Source organism: Pollicipes pollicipes, unplaced genomic scaffold, assembly GCF_011947565.3.
Source record: "Pollicipes pollicipes isolate AB1234 unplaced genomic scaffold, Ppol_2.1 Scaffold_5724;HRSCAF=6776_pilon_pilon_pilon, whole genome shotgun sequence".
NCBI classification, from domain to species: domain Eukaryota; kingdom Metazoa; phylum Arthropoda; class Thecostraca; order Pollicipedomorpha; family Pollicipedidae; genus Pollicipes; species Pollicipes pollicipes.
The window spans coordinates 34129183-34152761 of NW_023596746.1; the positions used below are offsets into that span (position 1 = coordinate 34129183).

General features: G+C 53.7%; 1 protein-coding gene across 2 annotated transcripts in view; it reads left to right on the plus strand.

Annotated features, from left to right (window-relative positions):
* Window positions 1–23579, plus strand: part of para (sodium voltage-gated channel paralytic) — an 89245-nt gene that overhangs the window by 28673 nt on the left and 36993 nt on the right. The window contains exons 2-10 of one of the 2 annotated variants that reach the window (XM_037225627.1): window positions 764–828; window positions 6508–6701; window positions 7384–7428; window positions 8143–8193; window positions 12307–12462; window positions 16899–17104; window positions 17452–17580; window positions 17880–17971; window positions 18382–18624. In XM_037225627.1, the coding sequence (XP_037081522.1) occupies window positions 6552–6701; window positions 7384–7428; window positions 8143–8193; window positions 12307–12462; window positions 16899–17104; window positions 17452–17580; window positions 17880–17971; window positions 18382–18624 (1072 nt within the window). In that variant the 5' untranslated portion in view covers window positions 764–828; window positions 6508–6551. The remainder of the gene's footprint in view (window positions 1–763; window positions 829–6507; window positions 6702–7383; window positions 7429–8142; window positions 8194–12306; window positions 12463–16898; window positions 17105–17451; window positions 17581–17879; window positions 17972–18381; window positions 18625–23579) is intronic. The other variant, XM_037225628.1, reaches the window with a different exon arrangement.

The window sequence follows — 23579 nt, forward strand, 5'->3', positions numbered from 1 at the left end:
AAAGTGGCCTTCACTGCGAAGGTTTTTCGCCACCGGCCCGTGAGTCCATCACTACGGCTGGTCACGTCCACCTGCGTGCCATCGCCGCCGTCGGCAGCGCGTGCCCTGCCGTGCCCCGGCCACGGGCGCTGCCCGCGGCGCCGGGCCGGCCGGCTGGAGCGGGGTCGGTCCGCCCGGGCGGGCGCCGGCCGGCCTTGGCGACCCGGGCCGCCCGGCGGCGGCTCTGTCGGCACGCTATCGACCGCGTCGACTGGCCGCCCGGCCGCTCCGCCGCATTGCGATAGCGGTGGCTGGCCGCGTGTCGAACGTCGCCAGGGTGTTGGGCGCCGCCGTCCGGCCTGGGCGCCGCGCCCTGGCTGAGCCCCCGACAGCCGCGGCCGGGCCCCTGCGGCCGGACCCCTGCCGCCGCAGGCTGGGACTGAGCGCACGCGGGCGCCGGGCCCGCTGTGATCCACGCTACAGAGGCTGACTCCAGTTTGTGTGAGGAGCAGCGGAGCTGGCGCAGGCGTCGCCTCCTGGGTGCCGGCTGCTGTTCCGTACAGGTGCGATGCGCGACCGCTCTCGATACGTTCGGACGCGCTCCAGTGCTGCCCCAAGACCGCGAGCTTTTCGGCACAAATCAACCCCGCTGCTCCAGAGAAGAGTTTCTCGCACGACGAGGACGGCAAGGCCACTTGCGCGCCGAAGTCGGTCATAAGTGCTAGTTGTGTGCCCAGCCTCCTTCTCCTTCGGTTTGCTCACCGCGACCTCTCCGTTGTTTCAGGTTTGATGTTTTCTGTTTCTGAGTGGACATGAAGACCTTGTATGAAGAGCACGAAGTGTAAATGGGTAAGTGCTATCGCCGGCAAGTTCCGGTCTCAGGCTGTGTCTTCTAGCCCGACTAATCCTACGCACGGCAAGCGGGGCATTCTGGATTACTCGTCAACTAATGATGCCGCTTCGTTCGTCCATATTGTCCAAGAAAACACACGTGCTGATAAATCAGCTTTGTGGGTGTAGAATCACTCACAAATTAGCTATATGTTTGTGGAGCACTGGTGGACAGCATATCTAACAGCATGTGATCACATTTCTTGTCGCATACTAAACCAGCCTACGAGAGCGCAAATCTAGCGCCAAGATAAGGTCATCTTTCCACTCAGTCGATCAACAGCCTGCCCAGCAGTGTCCCTGCTCGTCAAAGCGCGACACGAGCGTGTCACGCGGTCCTCTCCCGCCGGGAACGGTTCGCGGGTCCGGCACAGTTCGCAGGTCGGGAGCATCCGCCCTCTGACCCCAGTGGGTGACCTTTGGGAGCCGGGCCGACCGCGGTCTCATTGATCGCCCTGACCCGGCTCCGGCGACCAGTAACGACGACAGATCATTTCCAAAGAGGGGGTCGGACATAACGTTGTGGACTGGATCGAGAGGGGAGTGGAGAATGTGCTCAGAACAGAGCTCGGGAACGCGGCTGTGTTGATAGTTGCATCTGTAATTGCGCTTCTCAAGTGTGAGGCAGGACGTTGGATGAGAGTTCACTGACCTGAAGTGCTGAAATTGGGGCAGCCAGATTATTTGAGCGTCAAGTTAATCACCACGTTATATTTGTAGCACTGGCTAATTTCAGACCTAAATGGCGGGTAATTGCCTTCCCGAGTCAGGGGAGCGATTTAAGTTTCCACCCACTCATCGTCCTCGACTGGCTGCGCCTGTCTCTCTGTAAAATGTCAGGCATACATAATGCAACAGGGGCGTTAATGGTTCGCGGGTGATCTCTGCTCTCTTAGCGTCGGGTCGGCCGTACGATTTTCCCTCCTTTAAATCCCTACGTCTTGATCTTTTGGGCCTGTAGGATATTTTTCTGGTCTTCGGTACTTCACATAAGCGCCATTACTCGAGACAAGTTTTCTTCCGTGCGAAGGTAGAGACAGGGAATCACGTTAGCGTACCACATTATGGACAATTTATCACAGACAACTGGCCAGGAATCCACCCTGCAATTGCGCCCAGATTTTAAACTGCAAATAAGCAGTCCAACATGATAGATAAGCTGTGATATATATATATATATATATATATATATATATATATATATATTGTCATATATGTGCATATATACTGTGCGTTATATGCGAGGCAGTACCGTATATGGTCACTGAACTGAAACCTATTGCACCTTGGAATTTCGAGCTACCATAAGTATTTTCAGGCGAAGCAAGAGCTCTCCTTTGTGGACATCAAAGTGGGAGAAATACAAAGCCCTTTTCCAGCACGCCTTAGGAACCAAGCACCTCTTCCCGCGGTCGCCGACGGAACACTCATGCTTTCTTCGCGCTTTCTAGGCAACAGCCCGACCAGTTCGCTGTTTCCCATGGATGGCTAGGTAGACAGCCAGGCTCTTCGAAGATCACCGTAGCGCGGTCGTCATAGAAACCAACCAAAGGATTGCCACGTCCACTCTTTCCGCACCTATGTCGGTTGATGTCAAAGGTACTGCGGAATGCTGCTGGGTACTGATGGGCAATGCACACGCATCTCAAGTTTTTCATTAGACTGAACATTTGGATTTCATGGATTTCTGAGATCAGGGCCCACCGATTAACTGCCGATAAAGAGAAACACGGCCGAAGACTGCATCACACGTGTAGTGTCCAGCTGCTTCTCGCACTGGCTGGAGCACGTCGGCCCCAAGCCGCGCTATGTGCAGGCACTTACAAGTATGGGAACATTGACATGGGAATGTATGGCTGTGCTCTGTATTACTGATGTGTAAACATCTCTGCATGGGTGCGATATCACCTTTTCCAAGTGGGGCAGGCAGATGGGGCCTCCTTAATACATCCGGGGCTTCTTACCTGAATCCTTATTTAAATTTCTTTCAGATTCCAACCATTTGTCAGAAGGACTCATTCGTTAAGTCTAAATAATTAAATAAAATTTCCTCTTGGTTTAATGGGACCATATGTTCGCCTAATGGGGTTACCGGTATTTTTACGAACCTTCACACATCTGATGGAGACCACTTCCGATCATCCGGAGTATTTCGTCGATCATCAGTACCTGAAGTCGGCCATCTAGAACCTGCTACGGGGCCGATATTGTCTCTTGGATGTCCCAAGGGCCCTCCTTTTAATTTGACGAAAGGTTCTGTTCCTGTCATCTGGGGTCTCCTATCGGTATGATGGACCTCCTGAAACTGCAACGGGCGAACAAATATGTTTAGCACCTTTGGCAAATAGCAAGGGGAGGTCAGGTCACGGGCAGGCCAGCGGGTCAGGCGCCGACGGGTCAGGGCGCGTGACCCGCCTAGTGACACGCGGCGGTGACGCAGCGCCAGGAACGGCAGCCGTGTCGCGCAGCCGCCGGCACCGCGCGCTACGCCGGCAAGTTGAGCAATTAAGCGGGTCAGCGCGGCGGCGGACGGCTCGGCACCGCCCGGATCAATGCCCTGCGAGGCGGCCAGCATAACAGCGGCTAAGTGGACCACCGCCGACGCCCACCATCGACCTCAGCATTCGGGCAAACACGAAAAACGCGGCTGCTCGGTGGCGACGGCTCGCGAGCGCGCCCGACAAATAACCGGACGGTGGGAGGGAGCGCGGGGGGGGGGGGGGGCGTTCGCGCGCATCCGCCGCCCGCCGACTCGGGCAGGGGTGGGCGCAACCAGACCCGACCCGACCAGACAGGCGCCGACCCTCCGGAGGCCGCAACGCCGCTGCGTGACCGGCCGGCCGGAATAATTCAGAGCTTGTGGTGGGAGCGAGTGCGCCAGCCGGCCGGCCGGCATACAACCCTGAAATATTCAGACGGTCCGGCGCGGCGGCCGGGCGGCGGCCGCGGCGGCCGGCGCCGCGCCGGGCCGCCCGCCCGGCGGCCGTGTTGCGCAGCGGCCCGACCGGCCGGCAATGTCGGAATTCAGGAGGAGCTGTCTGAAAACACGTCGGGTGGGCGTACCGCCGTGCAGATCAATACCGCCGGCCGGCGGCGGTCGGCGCCGCGCTCGGACGAGGCCCGGGTCGGGCGTGGTGACGGCCCCCGGGGCGCCACCGCTGGTGCCCCGCGGCACGCTCGCCGGCCACCGGTTGGTCCGTGACGCGCCTCTCCCGCGGGCCCGGTGGTCGGAGCTGTGGCGCTGCGATTGGGGTGGTTGCCGCAGCGTTTGATGCGCGGGCAACTCTCTCGATCGCGCGGCAGCAAGTTTCCCGTCCGCTGATTCGGGGGCCTTTGAGAGGAGCTAAATAGTTTCTGCCCTCGGCTTTCATTAGGCCTTTAAATTTGATAAATTTTGTTCGTTAGATGACCATCTATCGAAGCGTATCATGCCACTTACTCATATACTTGAAAGCGATGCCTCAAAGTGAAAAAACAGCCAGTATTTTTGCAGGAGACTTCTGAATTTGGTGGTTAATAAAACAAGCCGATAAGGAGCGGGGAAACGGACGCACTTTCTTGGAATTAAGCCCGCAAATCAAGGCAAAGATCTTTCGCATCGTTTTGTTTAACGCCGTTTCATCATCCTCGGCATCCCGTTTGCAGATCCCTACATGATCACATCACCGCGACTGATATCTGCATAAGAAAAGCTGTCAAGTTGATTATGGACGAGTTTATCTGCATACGATTTGCATGAGTAAATATATTTTCCTTTCGTGTTAAACTATAACACTCATTAGAGCGCATTCAATATTGCTTGCGCCCAACAATGTGCTAGAACAGCTTACTAGGAAGTCATTTCCTATTAAACACAAAAGAAAGTCCATTTTCGATAGTGTATAGGGTGACTTGGCGTTCCTACGTAAAATCATACCGTAGATGTGATTCTTGAGCATGTATATCACACATAGCTGATGGTGACACTGTGCTCACACTCACTCGCATATCAACAGATTAATGCTTTTCTATTATGATACAGCGTGACACAGCAACAGCAGGAGGCAGCTCAAAGAACGGCAACGAAATCGGTTTAAATCAAACGCACATGGATGGTTCTGGGAAGATTGACATCTAGCTCGCAGTCCGAAGCGGGATGGCAGTAATTCTCTTGGACCATGTTACTCGTGGTGAAGGCAGTCGTGCCATCTTTTGGCCAACATAGACGCCCTTATCATGGTGAAAATCAGTCCTTACTCAAAATCCTTACGATGTGACATAATGCCCCACCACTGGTGTCAAGTAGAGGGGATGAATTAGGGAGGGGAAGGGAGGAAGAAAACTGACGCCAACATTATGTTTTGCAAGGAAAGAAATTATTGAAAACTGACTTTTCTCACCCCTAAACACTTCGTGAGTTTCCGACGTCAGCGTTGTTGAGTGTCCAACAGCACATGCCCGACATTGTTGTTTTTCATCTCGATGTAGGCTGGTGCAGGAAAAATAACCCGCATGTGGACGTCATACCTTCTACTACAACTGCTAACGTTTGTTTTGTGCAGATTCAACCATGCCTCAGATGCTCACAGATATGTCATATGTAATATGTCATACGCGGTTGGCGATCGATTACAGCTCCTATGGCGTTGTTGAGGCGTCCTAAAGAGCTTGGCAGCGTCCATCACTAGACAGGCCCCGGATCTCTAGTCGTTGAGAGTCATTAAAGCTCTTTTTAAGACAGTTTATGAAAGGACATTCAAGCTTTTTTAGTCTGAAAGTTTATAAAGCCCAGCTGTTTTTCATTAACAGTGAATGCCTAAAGTTAGCGTGGTTTGATCTTACTTTGAAATGGCCCTGTGAATAGTTGTGCAACGTTCATTTTCCAAGAAAGGCTAGCTTAACATTTTTATGCGGGCCATCTGGCTAGCATCTAGTGAGAGAGTCCCGTCCGGTGGAAGACGTGTAAACGACTGGCTCAGTCGAACAACAGCTCGCCCAGCCATTGTCTGTCTCTGTCTCGCAGATAAGATCACTCATTTAAAACGGAGGTCACATGCTACCAGTGCTTGTTCCGCTTGTTGCTGTCTGTTGCTGTTTGTTGTTACCAGTGCTGTTTGTTCCTGCTTGTTTTGAACGCCAAATTTTTTCAGCAACGCTGACCAGATAAAGCCCAAATTTTCCGTTTAAGCATTGCAGTCAATTTTACATTTCTTAGTATTCTTGACATAACGATAAACACCATTTGCCGTTTTGATATGACTGCTCTGCAATATTTATTGTCGTATTTTCTCTTGACAACGAGCATCACTTGAACCATTGCTCAGCTTGTCATTTGTGCTACATGCATCAAGACATGGCCACAAAACGAGTCCTATAGGACACTGCTGTTTTTATATTAGAGGCGTTCAATCTCAACTCGTACTGATTCCATCCAAAGCCTGATAACTACACGCTCGCATAGGTCATAATATCACACCTGCACTCTTCTCAGTATTTTCCACTCCGCCTGGCCGATGGTCTGTCCTTTCATCCCGAAACCCGAAAATCCCTTGGTCATTCACCAACATCTCAATGATGCTGCATTTCTCCCAGTCGGTGAACAATGCGCTCATATCCTGTTATCCCCAGGTGATGAGTGCACTGTGTGTGCCGTTTCAGTGCTATACCTCAGCGCTTGCCCGGCGTGAGGTGTCCCCAGAACGATGAACGACGACTCAGACTCGATACTAGACGACGAAGAACGTAGCATCTTTCAGCCCTTCACGCGAGAGACACTAGCGGCCATCGAAGCTCGCATCGATGAAGAAAATGCAAAGAAAAAGGAACTACAAAAGAAGAAGGAAGAAGGAGAGGTAGGTGACAGCTGTTCGTTATTTTAGTTCACGTGCTTATATTTCGTGTTTGTAGTATTACTGGAAAGCAGATACATGTGTATGTCGATGATATTCTTTGGCGGCCAAACTATCGCCGCATAACTCTGGCATCGACGGACTGTGTTTTACCACAACTCTCTAGTTACTTGTTTTGGCATGAACGATGGACCTTTCTCCTCATGTCATCTTCATTTGGATTTTCTGGCACCAACATGGTGAATCTAAGCCAACATGCATTATGGCACGTTTTTCATCAAAGACTTCCCCGTCTCCGGCCTCCTCGAGAAATGTAAATCGTTCAGCTGGCTTGTATGTTGTCGGCATGGGTGGCAGTGCTCATCTTTTTGGTGTGTCAGGGCCTGGTACAGCCCTTGAATGTTGTGAGTAATAACTACAAGCTCAGAGCGCCAGCACAGCTTAGGGCTCATGCAGCCCCTCGTAATAAACGAATGCATAACGTAATGGCTGTTGTAAGAAGAAAAACTATTGCCATGGCTCTGAGCTTGTCCTTCATGCTGCCGTCTGTGCTGCGATGTTAATGTCGGCCTTGGGATACTTACGTATTCGTGTGTCTGGATGGTTCTTGTTCTCGCTATCGCAACTTTCGTCTTCTCTTGCTGTTGTTACGCCTGTCTTTTCCCTCTTTCTATTTCTCTCTCAGTCGCAGGAGACATCCATTAGAGGAAGGAGAAGAAAAAAGAAAGAAGTAAGCAAAATGACTGGACTGCACCCTAGAGCCACGAATAAACAGTTGTACATAACTATAAGAACGGAACAACATGCATTCGTAGAGGATCTCGGGCTGAGCGGTTCTAGTGAACAGCCTCTGCTAAAAAGCACAGCCTTCTTTCGTTAAACGGTGCATGCAAACAATGCTGGAGAAAGTTTCGAGTGTGTCATTCTTGCGAATTACGAATGCATATCGAATGCCATGAAGTTTTACTACAGCCTTTCTGTGGATCTCAGATATTGTTTCTTTTTATCTGTGCTGTAGAACAATTTTTAACCTTAACTACTTGCTAGTTTTTGAGGGGAGGATCACCGTAGTGAATGTGAATCGGACACGACCTTTGTCTGTTCCTTTCGGCTCTGATCGGCACCAGTAAGACAGCAAAGTTGTAATTTTTTCTGAACTTTTATGATTCGTAACATGCTCATATATGCTGCACCTCCTATTTTGGTAATCATATTCTTATTTTTCTCTCGCCTCGCTGCTAAAGTGCATCCCTACCAAAGCTTCTTGCTGTGCCATTTGGTTATCCTCTACCGCAAACAAGTAGCCGCACTCATGTACCATGACATGTCACTGCGATATCTCTCTTGGATGTGTGCCTTCTCTTGCTAATCTTTCTTTCGCCCCTCTCTCTTTCATTCACCCCCGCTAACTGTCTTTCACCCGATGCTTTCGCCTCCCACCCAGCGCCGCAGAGCATCCGCTTACGCCGCGCCGTCGGTACACGAAACAGACGAGGTTTGTTTCCCGTGGCGAGCCCGCCTCAGCCTAGACCAGCCGTTAGACGGACCGCGAGTTCTCTAGAGACTGCCATAGTGGCCTAGGAGAAGCCCAGCGCACACAGGCGATGAACTGACGCATAGACTCATAGCAATAGACTCGTCGGCCCTGCTCCCTCGTCCCAGCATAAGTCAACATCAGACCGCTGATGGCGACATGAACCACGCGCGAAGACATTGTGCGAATGCTGACTGAAATCCGGACAATAGCCGACGGAGCGACCGTCGTAGCTGCTCATCGCCGTCGATCCCCTGCCAGCCCGGTTAGTCGGGCAGACCGAAGCGAGGCCTTGGATGACAATGAGGCTCTTGAAATCGTTCTCGGGTGGACTGCTGTCGATCGTCGTTTCGGCGACGGCAGACCCCAGACACGACCTCTCTGGGGTGTCCCTCCAGCAGCAGCTGCTGCTGCTGCGGCCGTCTTCTCCACCCCGGGGCAGCGCGCCTCGTCGACCCGCGCCAAGGCAGGTCCGCTTGCGATGGGCTCCCTGCCCGGAGCCCCTGCCCCGATGGCCCGTGGGAGCTGCTCTGGGCACGGCACGAATGACAACGAGCCCCACCGCGGCCGGCCGGAGCCAGGCGCTGCGACCCACAGCCAACGGCAGAGCCGGGGGCCACGTCAGCGAGGCTCGCTCTCCGGTCAGCCAGCGCCAGATCGAGCAGTCGAATCGCGCGACGCGTCAGACGGCGCGAAATAGTGCCCTCGGGACGTATACTTGAGCGGTGGACTGGCTGGAGGCGGCCGGTCGGCGCTCAGTATGGGGAAAGGGCGGCTGGGCGCGGAGTGTGGGCGACGCCGGTGCTCAAGGCGGCTAAACTAGCGCATCGGGTTGCATAGGCTTTAAAGCAGCGCCGCGCTCTAAAGCTGCTTTCGGGAGGATGGTGATTGCCATATCACTTTGGTTACTACATTCCAAGCAGCCATTATTTATCATTGGATTCCTTGTTGACTTCGTTCCTGGCACCGTAGTCAGCGAGAATGAAGTAACCATTTACAAGCACGTTTTTGCGGCAGGAACAAAATGAAATAGCTGACAAAAGCCAGGGTAAAAACGGCGTTTTCAGCGCTGTTTACATGCCGCATGTGAATAAGCGCAAATATGACAGACACGTTTAAACATCTCTTGAAGTCCACCACCTAAGGAGCAGGATGCCGTAATGCCTCCGTGCAGAAATTCCCATAGCCCGCTCAGATGAGTCACTACCGCGCACTGAGAACGTGCGCAAAGGCCGGAAACATTTGCAAACAACCTCCTCACGACTCACAGATGCATCGACGGCATGCACTGTACGAGACTGACGGCGGTTAGCACTAGTGACGGTTGGTCTAGTTAGCACAGCGGGGCATCACTCCGCGCGTCCGAGCGTCCTCATGTAGTCCAGCAGAAATGCCACGGTCGCCAGCCCCGCCCCACGGGGTCGGCGCCGGACGCCGCTGCACGCACCAGGCTTTGGCTTTTGCCCGCTGACGCGCTTCCGGTGCATGGCATGCCTTGAGATGGGATGACTTCCGCTTGGTGCTTGCGAAGTCAGCGCATGCCTCGCGCCCCGGTGCAAATTGCAGCTGGCAGGGTCACCACCGCACTGGCATGACGTTAGTGTGCTCGTCAGGGGCCCGGGATTGAGGGCTCGCCGTCTATATGCAGGTATTTTCAGCAAATGTTGTAATGGTCTGTACCAGTACAAATGTGAAGAGGTAACGGAATACGCCACTTTATTGTATTTTAGAAGCGTACTTCCTCCTCCCCGTGCGATCCCCAGTGAGTCAGCTAAATGCGCAACGAATGTCGGACCGTTCTGCGGTCTGGTGCTTATCGGGTGTGAGCCCCAAGCGACTGCTTGCATGCACTTGTGTCTATTGTCCGACGGGAGCCAGGACATAACTTGACATGCAGTTATCGATAAGAGTAACCATGATGATTCTGATGCTAGCTTCTGAAGGTACCATGAAACAGCGACTTTGCTGTATTCGTATCCCATTTTCTCATGGGTGCGTTTCTGTAGGTTGCCGCATCTGTTTACCCTGATCATTGTGATTGAGATGTCCTTTCAACTTGACCTTGAGGAGACAAGATCTCGATGAGGTCACCCACATAGCTCTCCAGTGAAACAACAGAGAGGTTCATGTTACGCTGTGCATACTTAATCGCTCATATCAGAAGCATTCTCGCTTTATAGTTCCAGGGGAAAGTCGATGTAAAGCCGCCCATACACCTGTAACCGCCTAGGTATTACACTGAATCTCGCCAAAATTTGTGTGAACCCCTATCTCTTAATCTGCGTCCCTTTTTCTCATCTTATCAGTAGGTACAATCTGTTAAATTTTGCATCCTGCGCTCCCCGCCAGCCGTATCATCGGTGTTCCATTTTACTCGATGTTTATGATAAACTTCTGAACAAGTTCAGTCCCTTGAGTATAAATGTTTACCATGAAAGCGTCAAGTTCTACCTCTTTTAACCTTGACCGGCCCGGCTCATACATTACCGAGCTTTGCTTGACGTCTTGCAGAGTCAGCATTGGAATAGCTATCGAACGGGCGGCATGGAACTTTACGAAGCTTGAGTGGCCAATGATCGATCCAACACGGCACAGCCCGAACTAATTTAGCCCAGGGAAACCCAGCCGAACCCAACTAGAACCAGCCGAAACGAACCCCGACCACCACACTCAACACAACCCAATATTCACAACTCAATATAGATCACCAAGGACAAGTGTTGCAGAAGCGTCGTTTGAGCTTTTTCTGCGCTATTTGAGCCGCTCTTTAAGCAGCTGAAGTGCTTATTTTCTGCCTCACAATTTCTAAAAAAGCTTACGTAGAATATATGCTATTTAAAGCTCAAAATGACCGATGGTAATGAAAAGCACTGGCAAACGTTTGATTGAAGATGGAAAAATAATGACTAACCTGCACCATCAAGCCTTACTCTTCCCACCAACCCCGTAGTCTAAGGCCATTTTCTTTTTACAGTAGATTCATTTCTTTCCAAGAGTGTGGAAATGAGATGATAGCCTTTTGCCACGGGGGACTCCTGGCACCAGTTACTTTGTTCACACTGCTTCGGTTAATGACGTCGCCCAGCAGCCATATCTCCTCACCGGTCCGAACAGTGACATCACACTGTGGCTGTCACTGTCGTCACACGCCTGGTCGGCGTGTCGCACCGGTCCATACCTCTCTCATTGTCCGCTAGTAGGGTCACACTGTGTCGGCTAGCGATGTCATTCCATAACGGACAGTGCCACCACACTATGACGTCAAGCGGTGACGCCGCGTCGTGTCGGCCAGTAGCAATGCAGCATGTCAGTCAGTGACGTCACGATTCGTTGGCGAGTGACGTCAGTGACGTTGCCGGCGCCGGTCACGGCCGCCATGATCGATCAATGCGAGCCGCCAGCAGGGCTATTGAATCGGTCCCAATTCACCAAATTATCCATTGACACAAGTCATTATCGAATCGAGGACACGCTGGTGAGGACACAGGGTGGTTCCCGACCTGCCAACTTTAAGTCATTTCGTCAGTCACTGGCCGCAGGCTGGGAATGTCTGTGTTCATCCTTGTGGATGCAAACGCACCACACAGGATATTCATGCGGTTTGTTGGCACTCCCTACCTGAAGTGCAGCTGCTTTTTGCACCCGGTCGGGGTGTATGCCCTCTGTTTACAGAATGGTCGAGGGTGCGCTCAGACATTGGCTGATTAAATTTGTGGGAAAATAACGCCTACGGTCAAATTCCTGGGCGGCGATCAACCCCGCTCTTATTTTGATCTGACCTTGCTCGTGGGCCAACATAACGTGCTTCACTCCTGTGAAAAAGATGCCATCTACCAGGTGAGAAGCTTAGTACCACTCGCGGCAACATCATCGACCGCACCTGACACCCGAGCGTAGCGTTCCTGTCCAGCCTGATCCCCAGCGCTCGCGGCGGACACCAGTGACTGAGCCGCGTCTGCACCCGGGTGGTGCCGACACGCGGCGAGTATGCGTCCGTGCGTCGGCACTAGCCGAGCCCGCTCTGGTGCCTGGTCCACGCGCCGGCTGACGCCTCCTGCCGACGCTGCGGTCCAGGTGGTGTACCAGGACGAGGACGAGGACGACGGTCCCCAGCCGGACCCGACCCTGGAGGCCGGCAACAACCTGCCGATGCGCATCAAGCCCGACTTTCCGCCCGAGCTGATCGGCGTCCCCATCGAGGATATCGACCCCTTCTACCACAACCAGCGGGTGAGTAGGAGCTGCGGACAGGTGCTGGGCGGGCCGGTCACTTGGGGCAGCTGCGGACAGGTGCTGGGCGGGCAGGCGGTTTGGGGGAGCTGCGGACAGGTGCTGAGCGGGAATTGGATTTATTATATCTGCAGGAACGCTGTGGACAGACGGAGCATGAGTTGGGGGCCTTTAATCAGTGCTGAGCTGAGAGCCAGTTATTACGGACTGTGAACAGGAGCTGAGCAAAAGAGGGGTTAGCACCAGCTGTGCGGGCCTCCTGCCACACTAGCCTTTGAGGGAGGAGCATGGCTTATGTAACGGCACGCGGCAGGGACTGGTCGGCGTGAGAACAGATAACATCGAGATGTAGAAAATAGCCTTTTTAGCAGCTACTTGAGGCGAGCGGAACAAAATACTTTACTGACATGAATCGCTTTTCCGCTGCATGGAACAGAGTTGGCGTTCTTACACACTGATCCCTTTCTTTTGACTGATTTCTTTTGACTTTTCCTCAGTGTGGATGGGTTGGGCGAGCGGAAAGCTTAAACTTAACAGGAAACTACAACCATGGCCAATAACTGGCACAGTTGTATTCCACGGATCGGGGCTGTGACTCACAGTGGCCGGCACTCCAGGTCGCTGCCCTGCCCCGGCATGCAGGCACGTGGGTAGCCGCGACTGCCGCATCGCTCACCCCGACCTGCCACCGAGCAGTGCCACTTCCAGTAGTTTGGGTGCAGTTTGGGTGGAACAGCTCGCGAGTGCCAGCAATTTGTCTTGTGCTAAATTAGCACCAGCCAGCATTTATCATGCGCAGAAGCTCAAGTGGGTTTGCCTCAAACTTCCTGGTCAATTACTCGTTTTAAATGTTTCCCACTAAGCCTGGCCCGTGCTCCGATGTCCAGAGCGTACTTCGTATAGTTTTCTCGGCTTGAAAACACGAGTATCGATGTTGCAAGCAATCCGATAAATGAAAATATGAATCACCGTAGAAGCACGCAACTAATAAGAGACATAATGTGCTGCACTTTACTTCATTTCGAAATACACGGAATTTTCTCATCAGCTCTTAGACAGAGCTCTTTTTTGGCACTTCAGCTGCGAGGGCACGTGCAAATGGCGCCTCCCATCCCAGCCTCTACCTCGCACTGCCCATACTCGCGTCGGTCGGACACCAAACAAACATTGGATTCCAGACATCGGCCACGGTCAAGCACAGCACCTAAATTCTCGAACCTTGTGCAGCGCCTACCGGACGCCGCAGCCACAGTCCGGCGGCGCGGCCCCGCGCACCGCCTGGCGCCGCCACTGCGCCGCCGCCGCCCTCTGAGAAGCCAGGCGGCGGCGGCGGCGGCGCGCCGACCGCCCTGCGATGATGGATTTATTGTCGGCGGAGACGGCGTCCGGCCGGCGCCGACCCCGGCGGCGGCGCGGGCCGGCCTGATCGGCGCCGGCGCGGCGAAAACACGCCGCCGGCCGGCCGACGGCAGCCTCCACCATACAGCCGCCTGTTTGTGGAGACGGCCCGCGGCCTGCCACCGTTGGCGGGCCGCGGGGAATGCCCGGCGGCGGCTTGTGACCGGCCGCGTCGGACACGGGATTGTGGAAGACCTGGGACCGGGGACACGCTGGATTGTGGAAGACCTGGGACCGGCACACGCTGGATTGTGGAAGACCTGGGACCGGGACACGCTGGATTGTGGAAGACCTGGGACCGGGACACGCTTTGTTGTGGGAGATCTCGAGCGCGGGCTGCTTCATGGTGTTCAGCACGGGACCGAGACGCACTGTGTCATGGCGAACGTGAGGCCGGGACGAGCGGGGCCGTGTTAGGTTCGAGACCGGGACGGGCGTGCTTTGTTGAATCTGGGACTACCACACACTGTGCCGTGTTAGACCTGGGACCAGGACGGGCGTGTTGTGCTGGGCTTGGAATCAAGGCGCTTTGTTGAGCCAGATATTCAGTACGAGACCCTATACGTGTAGTTTGATACTAGACCGAGATTGAATGCTTCATCCCTTTCTTCCGCTACCCATCTTACGGTTTCAATAACAAAGGCCCATATTCTGTAGGACACGTGTCTCATCAGACCGCATACCCGCACACCGCGGACATTGCACATAACCGTTTCGCGGACCGCCTTCCGCGGCAACTACCCATGTCCATGTCAGCCCTAGTTTCGACAACACTTCTGGCAAAACCATCACCACGCCACACCGGGACATCCACCGACGACCGCATTCCACAGCCTGGCACCGATCGACCCTCGCCCCTCCCCGGCGGTTATGGCACATCACGTGGCCATCACCCTTCCGCATGGGAGGCGTCCACTGATCACCCCTCCAAGTGACGGGTGGAAAACGCCTCAACGAAAGACGATCGCCGGGTCGAAGCTGCCTCGTGCGCGCTGCGTGGCCGCCGTGTCATTCCCGCGCTGAGGACCGGTACGCGCCGCTTGATTGGCTAAAAGAGCGCCGAGCCTGCGTTCCGTATGCAGTAATCATCGCATAAAGCGCTTCATGGCCGGAGGGCCGGCGTCGGCGCCGGGTAATCACGGAGTGCCCGCCGGGTCGATACGGCGGTCGAGGGCATGGCGGCCGGGCCCGCGTGACGGGCGACCGTGACGTGACGGCACAGGGCGGGAGGATGCCACCGTACCGTGACAGCACGGCATCCCCCGAACCATCAACAACTCACCGGCACGAGCTCCAGGGTCATACAGGCGGACCAGCGCTGGCCTCCGTGCAACCGTGGAAGTTCAAAGTGGGCAGCCGGCTGTAATGCGCCCGAATGATTTGTTTTGGTCAAAGTGCAAGGTCTGGCCTAAATATAGGCGGGCACTTATCCGTTGGTTCCTTCACAAGCTGTCGCCCTAAAAAAAACATTCAAAAGTTGTCCCGAACGACACTTTAGGTGGCTTAACATATTTAAGTGCATGTCTAGTAGAAATAACCAAAATTTGCCAAACTCTTACCGTCTAAAAACCCGAGCTCTGCCGTCCCGATCTGTCTGAGCCCTCCCTATGCCCGGCCGTGGTTGCGAGCGTTCGCAGCGCGCCGCTCGGAGGTCACCCCGCCGCGTAATGCGACCGCCGCCCGCGACGACCCTGACCTCGGGCTGGCCGGCGGCGGCGCCACCTGCGACCGAGCGGCGCAGCGCCCGGCCTTCCCCGCCGGCCCCCATTGTCCGGCCGATAGCGGCACGACGAGCGGCGTGCAGTCGGCACAATGGAGTCCCATCACCAGCCGCTGTCTATTATCGCCCGCGCGCGGCGCGCGCCGCGCCGTCCACCGGCGCCCGCCGGCCGCCGCCGCCGCGCCGCCTTACCTTTGCTGGCGCGCGCGCCCCTGAATAATGTCCATTTTTCACAACTTTGTTTCGGCGTTGCCATGGTTATATTGAGTAGTGGCGTTCGATTGTTGGTTGACGAAAATCATCAAACATGCATGCCGTCCGGACGGTTGTGGGTCGTTGGCTGGAGGCGACAGACGGCCCGCCTGGCGGCGACCGTCGGCAATTAGGCATCGGCGGCCTCCGCAGCTGGCCACTGCTGAATAATGCGCGCCCAATACGGCCCGCTGCCAAGACATGCTTGACCCGGGTCGCTGCGGTGAACGGCGGGGTCAGGCGGGCGTGCGCTCTGATCGCGCCGGCGCGTGGTGAGCTGGGGTCACCTGGCGGGAGTTGCCCCAGATTCGTCTCCGCCAGATCCGGGCTGGCTGCCGGCGAGGTGCGTACTGGGGGTGGGGGTCGAGAAGGTCAAGTGTGGGTGTACGAGTGGCGGTCAGTATGCACTAAACCGTGGAATGGGTCGCATCGGTCGCCATGACAGCCAGCGGCAAAAAAGACTCACGGTAGTTACACCGGCAAAAACAAGTCATCAGGACCAAGGTCAGGTTATTAATGCAAAAAATGACCCAGGAGGCCTCAAGGTCGTTTGTTTTCTGTATTAGCACGTGCCCTGGGCACACCATTTGTGAAAATAAGGTCATATTTTCAAGTTCATTTTTTTCTCTACATGCAGCGATGTGTCCCATGCATCAAGTGAAAAACATTGCAACCCATGATTGTATTCGCCCATGTCTAAGTGTGCGTCAGGATTTCCAAGAGCGCGTCAACAGCAATGACGAATGTGCCGTGCATGTAACACAACTTTGAAACATACTGAGGGCTTCTTGTCTGTCTCTTCACATAGTAAATCAAAGACGATATATGTTACATCGCATTACTGTGCATTACCATGAAAATAGATTGTCGCTGATCTCAAATCTTCCTTCAATATTTTTTTTCTTGCAGGAGGAGCAGTCTCTTGAAAAGTTATTTCCTCCCGACTAATAACTGCCGATGTTGGTTAATAGCTTAGTTGCTTTCATGATGCGCTTGTCAAGCTGTTATCCAGATCCTTCTGTGGAGCCTAGGCGACCGACTGACAGCGGCCATCCTGTGTTTCCAGACGTTCGTGGTGGTGAACAAGGGGCTCGATATATATCGATTCAGTGCCTCAGCAGCGTTGTGGATCCTGGACCCGTTCAACTCGATCCGTCGGTCAGCTATCTACATCCTGACTCACTCCCTGTTCTCATTGATCATCATGATGACCATCATCTCCAACTGCGTCGTCATGGTCATGCCGGCCAGTGAGACCATTGAAGCCAGCGAGTGAGTAGTCGGTCGCCCTCAGATGGGCCTGGTTCGGGGAGCTGCGGTGTTTGTGTGCCGACGGATTGTCGCTGCCTGATACACCTGATGGACTAAGTCGCGCTGAAACTTATGTTGCCGATACCGGGGAAACTCAACGGACGTTTGGAAAGGCGACAACAGCAGCAGCCACGCTGAGACGCTCATCGCAGCTAGATGGTGATAATATTGATTTTTTGGAGTCCAGCCTCACCAGAAATAATGAAATGTGCAGTGCAACTGATGACAGATTATGTGCCTTCTGCTATTTGCAATTTTCGCGTGCGTTGCTGTTGGGTTGACCACTGTTTCTTGTGCTTCTCTTGCAGAGTTTTGTTCACGGCGATTTACACGTTCGAGTCTGTTGTGAAGCTCATGGCCAGGGGGTTTATTTTAGCTCCGTTCACATATCTGCGGGACGCGTGGAACTGGCTCGACTTCGTTGTGATAGCTTTAGCGTAAGTAATACGAAGGGGCTTGCGACTGATGGCAATACCGAAAGCATTGGGGTATACATAGCCGATCACTGAGGGTGGTAGCGCCATAATGTTCGCCACATCGCACCTCCTCTTTTGATGACTGTGATGGTACCAGATCTGGTCGTGTCGGATGCTCACAGATGCGAAGCATGAAGAGGCGGTGGGTGGCAGTGGCACATAATGGTGTCTTCTTTGTGGGTACGTCATCTAGATGCAACAGGCTTGAATAGATGATTGGCTTGTTATGATAACCCCACTTTATCTGTTCCCGTCCACAGATTCGTTACCATGGGTGTAAATTTGGGAAACCTTGCTGCCTTGCGGACGTTTCGAGTCCTACGTGCTCTCAAGACCGTGGCGATTGTGCCTGGTAAGTGTCGTTCCACGGCGGGTCGGAGATTATATGACATCATTGCATACTCTGCGTCAGCCAGCAGTTCAGTCCAGACATCAGCGGTATCTCGTTTTTGACTTATTTCCGTCCATGATATGTGCCTGCAGCTGTTATGCTTGGTGAACTCTCCGTGAGCTCAACGCCAACTCTTTCCAATGTGAAAACGAACACTGGATGCGAAGAGTGGATTTCAAAATGACTTAGCACTGCCCATCCGTATGAAAGGTTTTAGGCAGGCATAAATTATGTCATGTGTATGCGACAAACTACACCTCAAGGCTTTTGAAAGTTTATCAAAAGACATTTAGGTGCGCTTGGATCCGAAGATAATTAGGTATTCGGATAGATTTAGATACTGTTCTATCAAAATGCTCTTTCCGTTTCAGGTTTGAAAACTATTGTTGGTGCGGTGATAGAATCAGTGAAGAACCTGCGTGATGTCATCATATTGACTATGTTCTCCTTGTCCGTGTTCGCCTTAGTTGGACTGCAAATTTATATGGGTGTGTTGACGCAGAAGTGCGTAGAGAACTTCGTGAACGATACAGTTGTGATCGAGAACGGCACTCAGCGAACGGTGCACTACGTCATGTCCGACGCCGAGTGGTACGCCTGGAGCTCAAACTCCAGTAAGTCGGCCTCTTTCTCTCTCTTCCTCTCTCCCTCTCTCCATTCCACTCTCTCTCTCTCTCTCTCTCTCTCTCCCTCTTTCTCTTTCTCTCCCTCTCTCTCTCCCTCTTTTTCTCTCTTCCCTTTCTCTCTGTCTCTGTCGCTGTCTCTCTCTTTGTTTCTGTCTCTGTCTCTCTTTTTGCGCTGCCCGGTGGTGCATGCCAATGTAGAATGTCATCGCTGTGTGTATGGTCACCCCGTGCTTGGTTTGGGCCCTCCAAAGAGACTCACACGGTCTGTGACCTGGCTAGCATCAGTAAAAAAAAAGATGCAGCTAGAATAGCATGCGAGAACATTCCTTTCAATGAAGTGGGTCATTTATAAAAAAGAGGTTTCTCAAAAGTTCTGGTTTCGTAAAAACCAAAAGAGGTTATTTAGATACACACAAACTTCACCACACGCTGTGTAATCAATGATCAATTATCTCATTCCAGTAAGCACTGAGGGGGAGGGCAACAATCATATTTCCTTTACTCCTACAAATTATTGTGGCTATCGCACCACTCACCGTACTGATCGAACGGACAAAAATCTGATTTACTCATCTGGAAACACGTGGGACGTACCCAACGAGCAGGTTTTCTGTCCGCCTAGGGAGGGGGTGCTAAGACTCGCTAACTTTCTGGACAGCTAGCACTGGCTCGATGTGCGTTAACTGTAAAAAAAAATAACCATGTGGCTACCGCCTTCCCCTCTCCTCCTTGACTTGGGTGAACTGCCGATGCTCTCTGCTGCTTTAAAGAAACATGTTCGGCGCGCGTTATAAGAAAAAAGAACACAATTGAAACAAAAGCATTCCTCACTATCATCACAACCATAATGCTTCTGATGGTGGCTTTCCAGACACCCCAATCCTCTTTCGCGTGCGTATATGCTGGCGAGGGCGTGAGCGTGTGCGCGCGCGATGGTGCGTACATGTGTGCGTGCGGGGCGTGAGCGTTGTGTGAGGCAGTCGAGAGTTTGTGTTCTGTGGATGTGTGCGTGTGTGGGTGTGCGCCCTTCTGCGTTAGAATGTGCTGGTGGACGCGCAGACATCTATGGGTGTGGGTGTGGTTAGATATTTTGTGTGTGTGTGTGTGTGTGTGTGTGTGTGTGTGTGTGTGTGTGTGTGTGTGTGTGTCTGAATTTGTGTGTGTGTGTGTGTGTGTGTGTGTGTGTGTGTGTGTGTGTGTGTGTGTGTGTGTGTGTGTGTGTGTTTGTGTGTGTCTGAATTTGTGTCGGTGTTTGCGTGTGGGGATGTTTTTGTACGTGTGTGTGCGTGTGCGTGTGGAAGAGAAGAGTGAGGATGAGATGAAGGCGTTAGTTGCGAAAGAGGGAGGAAATGAGCACATGAGCGCATATGTGCTTGCATTCGTGCCGATATAATACAAATACACAATCAGGCAGGGATGCATACACGCAAACCTGCATTTCCGTGCTCTACGTTCATGTTGGCGCTTCCCTTCTCCAACGCGGGCATGATGTGTAAAGCTCCAATTACCGTAACTGAACTCATCTTAAAATTTATTTCCGATATTAATAGCAATGATATTGCCCGTGAAGAGTTCCAGGGAATAACTTAGTCACACTAACACTTGTAATGGGTTGAAAAAGTAACACAGCTTGGTAGCAACGGTGAAAACTTGGAAGTGTCAGGATCCGAAGTGATTACGGCCATTCGTTTGTTTGATTTTTATTGCATTTGTGGACACTAAGGTGGGAAAAACTCGCATGGAAGTCGGGTAGTTGTAAGCCACTTTGCCAAGTGTACCCTTCGCATGAGTGGGTTCTTATCAGTAACGGCCCGCTGCTGTAACTGAAATCGTGCGCCGGCATGCTGTTGTAACTGAAATCTCTCAGATCACATTGCAAACGGCCATAATGCGCTTGTGTGGCATTCGACCAAGTCGCGACGACTCCCAGCTCTCCGAGTTCCATCAAGCACCATCCTGTAGCTTGCAGGGCGTCCATAATGGGCCTTTGCCACGTCAAAGGCAAGACACTGTCCCTATAGCAACGTCATCGGCTTTCTTTTTCCGTCGCAAACACCTGGGCGACCGGCGTCGAATCGATGCGACGGTTCCAGCCGGTGCCGGCGCACGGGCCGTCGGCCTGGCCCGGCCGGCTAGGATCGGCGCTGAAGCATCGGACCCACGGCCGCGTGGCGCCGACGCCGTGCCGCGCTCCCGGCCCCGGCGCAGCACTTTCAGAAAGACACGGCCGCGGTTTGAACCGTTGTGTCATTATTTAACAGCGTGATGCTGCTTTTCGGGTAGGTATTGTCTGCAAAGGCGGCGCGGTTCGATGCCTATATTCATATCTGGTTCTGGGGAGTGCCAATGCGGACCAGGGAACACTTTCGGCTTGATTTGCGATTTGGTTTTGGTCATTATGCCACCGATATCTGCCGGAATTTCCCATGGACGAACACTCGTGGTGATTGCATGTGCACCGTAACGACACTGTCGATGCTGTCGTCATGGCAACACTCGACTTGCTGTCCTAGCGTGGCCGAGGCGACTGTCTGTTTATCAGTTTAGTATGCTGTCCTTTCTTACAGAATACCAGTGCGACGCAAGTTCAAACAGCGCCTGACCTCATTAAGACTGTCGTCTGTACGACGTTAAATTAGTCTAGCATTCCGCGCGGACAATTAGTTTGCCCCAGTCTCAAGCTGTCTTCTACCTGAGCCACGTACGGCTATGCAAAGCCCAAATGAGACTCAAACTCGCTTCACCAGACAAGGTCGCCAGCCTTTGCATCTCACAGCCCGTGACCCCGGCGTCCCCCACATCATCACGCCATTACATGTCCGGCTGTCCGCCACGCCGCCAGCGCTGCGCCGCCCCCAGGCCACCAAACCGAGCACCGCCCGGGCTTGGCGGCGCTCCCCGGACGGTCCGCAGCGGCCGTCGCCGTTCGGCGCGCCGATGCATATTGATTAGCGGCATCGTCGAGCCCGCCGACCACGGCGGCCGCCCAGCAGCCCCATCGATTCCGTGGTGTCGCGCTAAACGCCACAGCCGACCGGGGCGTTCATGGAACAGGCGTCGCAAGCTGTCCACGGCGGCTGTCAGACAGCGCAGCGGCTGTCCGCCGGCACAGCCTACCTGCTTGCCATCTGCGCATAGCGGTACAGCCTACCTAGCGCAGCTGCCTGGTGGCGCAGCCTGCCCCGCTGTACGTCCGGTCGGCTTAGGGGTTGTTTGGGTTTCCTTCATGAAACAGCACACTCTCACTTCAGTGGCGAAAAGGCAGAACCCTATTAGAGCAGCGCATTGCCAATCAACTCCGATGCCCTATAACTATTAGCACCGAAACGTGGGTGGTTTGCAATGCTTGCCGAACCAAATGAATACTTTATCAAGGTCATCGTCGTTTCATATAATGCGACACAAGTCCACTTGATCACCCTAATTTTAAGAACAAGACAGTTATTTTTTTGCGCCCAAATGTCTGATTCAATAACGATGCACCTTAATCTTATAAACAGCTCATATTTGTACTTGTCAGGGGCTATAAAGGAGCCGTTTGTGTTGACACCTTTCAAGCGGATGGCATTACACTAATTTTGCAGAAAACTCGCGGTGACGTCACCGCGCATTTTAAAACCTTATGTTGTGCGGATGAAGCCATCTTCAGAGAAATGATGCTACTATTGGTTTTCTAACACCTTGATCTACATGCCTCTGGAACTATCACAAAATTTACGAAAGCAAACCTGCATTTCCTTCAACTCCAGTGTATTGCAGCGGCCCCATACACACAGAAGCCCTTTGCCGTCATTAGCGCTGGCGTCGGCTGGGCTTTCCCCTAGCCTCGACCAGTTTGCACGGACTTACATTCTATCACTGTCACAGTTTCCGGCCGGCTTTCGTCGGGTCGGGCGCGACGGACGAACGGGCGGAGATGTCGCCCAGCCTTGCCCGTGCCGCAGTGCCGTTTGGTGTCGACGCTGAGGGGGAGGGGGGGGGGAGGGTCGGTAGCGGCGATGGCAAATACGTCGGATTAGTTTCGCGCACGCGGCGACCACACCCAGACGGCGGCAGCCCTGCGAACGGGCCCGTCAGTGGTCCGGTAGGTTCCTTCCGCATCGCTGGCAACGTTGCCACATGGATGATCTCCTCTTCGGTCCTCTCCTCGCTACCGATTCGGACAGTGCTGCCTCCCTTCGTCGCTGCATCAGATAGCGCTGTCCTCCCTCGCTACCGTATCAGATGGCACGGTCCTCCCTCGCCATCGCATCAGATGGCACTGTCCCCCTCACCATAGCATCAGATGGCACGGTCCTTCCTCGCCACCACACCCGATGGTGCTGTCCTCCACTCGCCACTGCATCAGCCGGTATCACCGCTACGGCGCACTCGAGCTGCCAGCTCGTCTCCGTCATTACGGCGCTCCCCGCGGGCCCCACCGTCCCCAGGGCTGGCGGCGTCGGCGAAGATCGCGGCCGCCAGCCTGGGCCGGCTGTTTTTCCCGACCCATAATTTCCCAGGGTGCTCGGGTTGACAGCGGAAATCGCTTCACCTTCGGCGGCCGACGGGCGGCGACGCGGCGGCGCGGCGTCGCGGCGGTGGCGAGAGCGGCGCGGGCGCTTGGCGCGACTGCTGTCGTTGGAGGTGCACGAGAGCGCGTGCACCCAGCCGAGGTGACCATCATGTTTACCGATGCGCCAGGATCAATAGACTCCCGCTGCGCCTGAGCAAATGAGATAAGCCTACGCATGCAAACGCCCTAACGCGCCGATGATGTGGACTGCCGCTGTGCCCCCCCCCCCCCCCTCTTCCCAGACCTTTCAGGATGAAACACAAGCGTGAGGGTATCTGCAAGTCAGTGTTCAGCCTGAAACAGTAGACCCAAGTGTAAAGTTGTTGTGTTAAAAACGTGCAAAGCCGTAATGGGTTTTTACTAACTAAAAGCATAACTTATTTTTGCT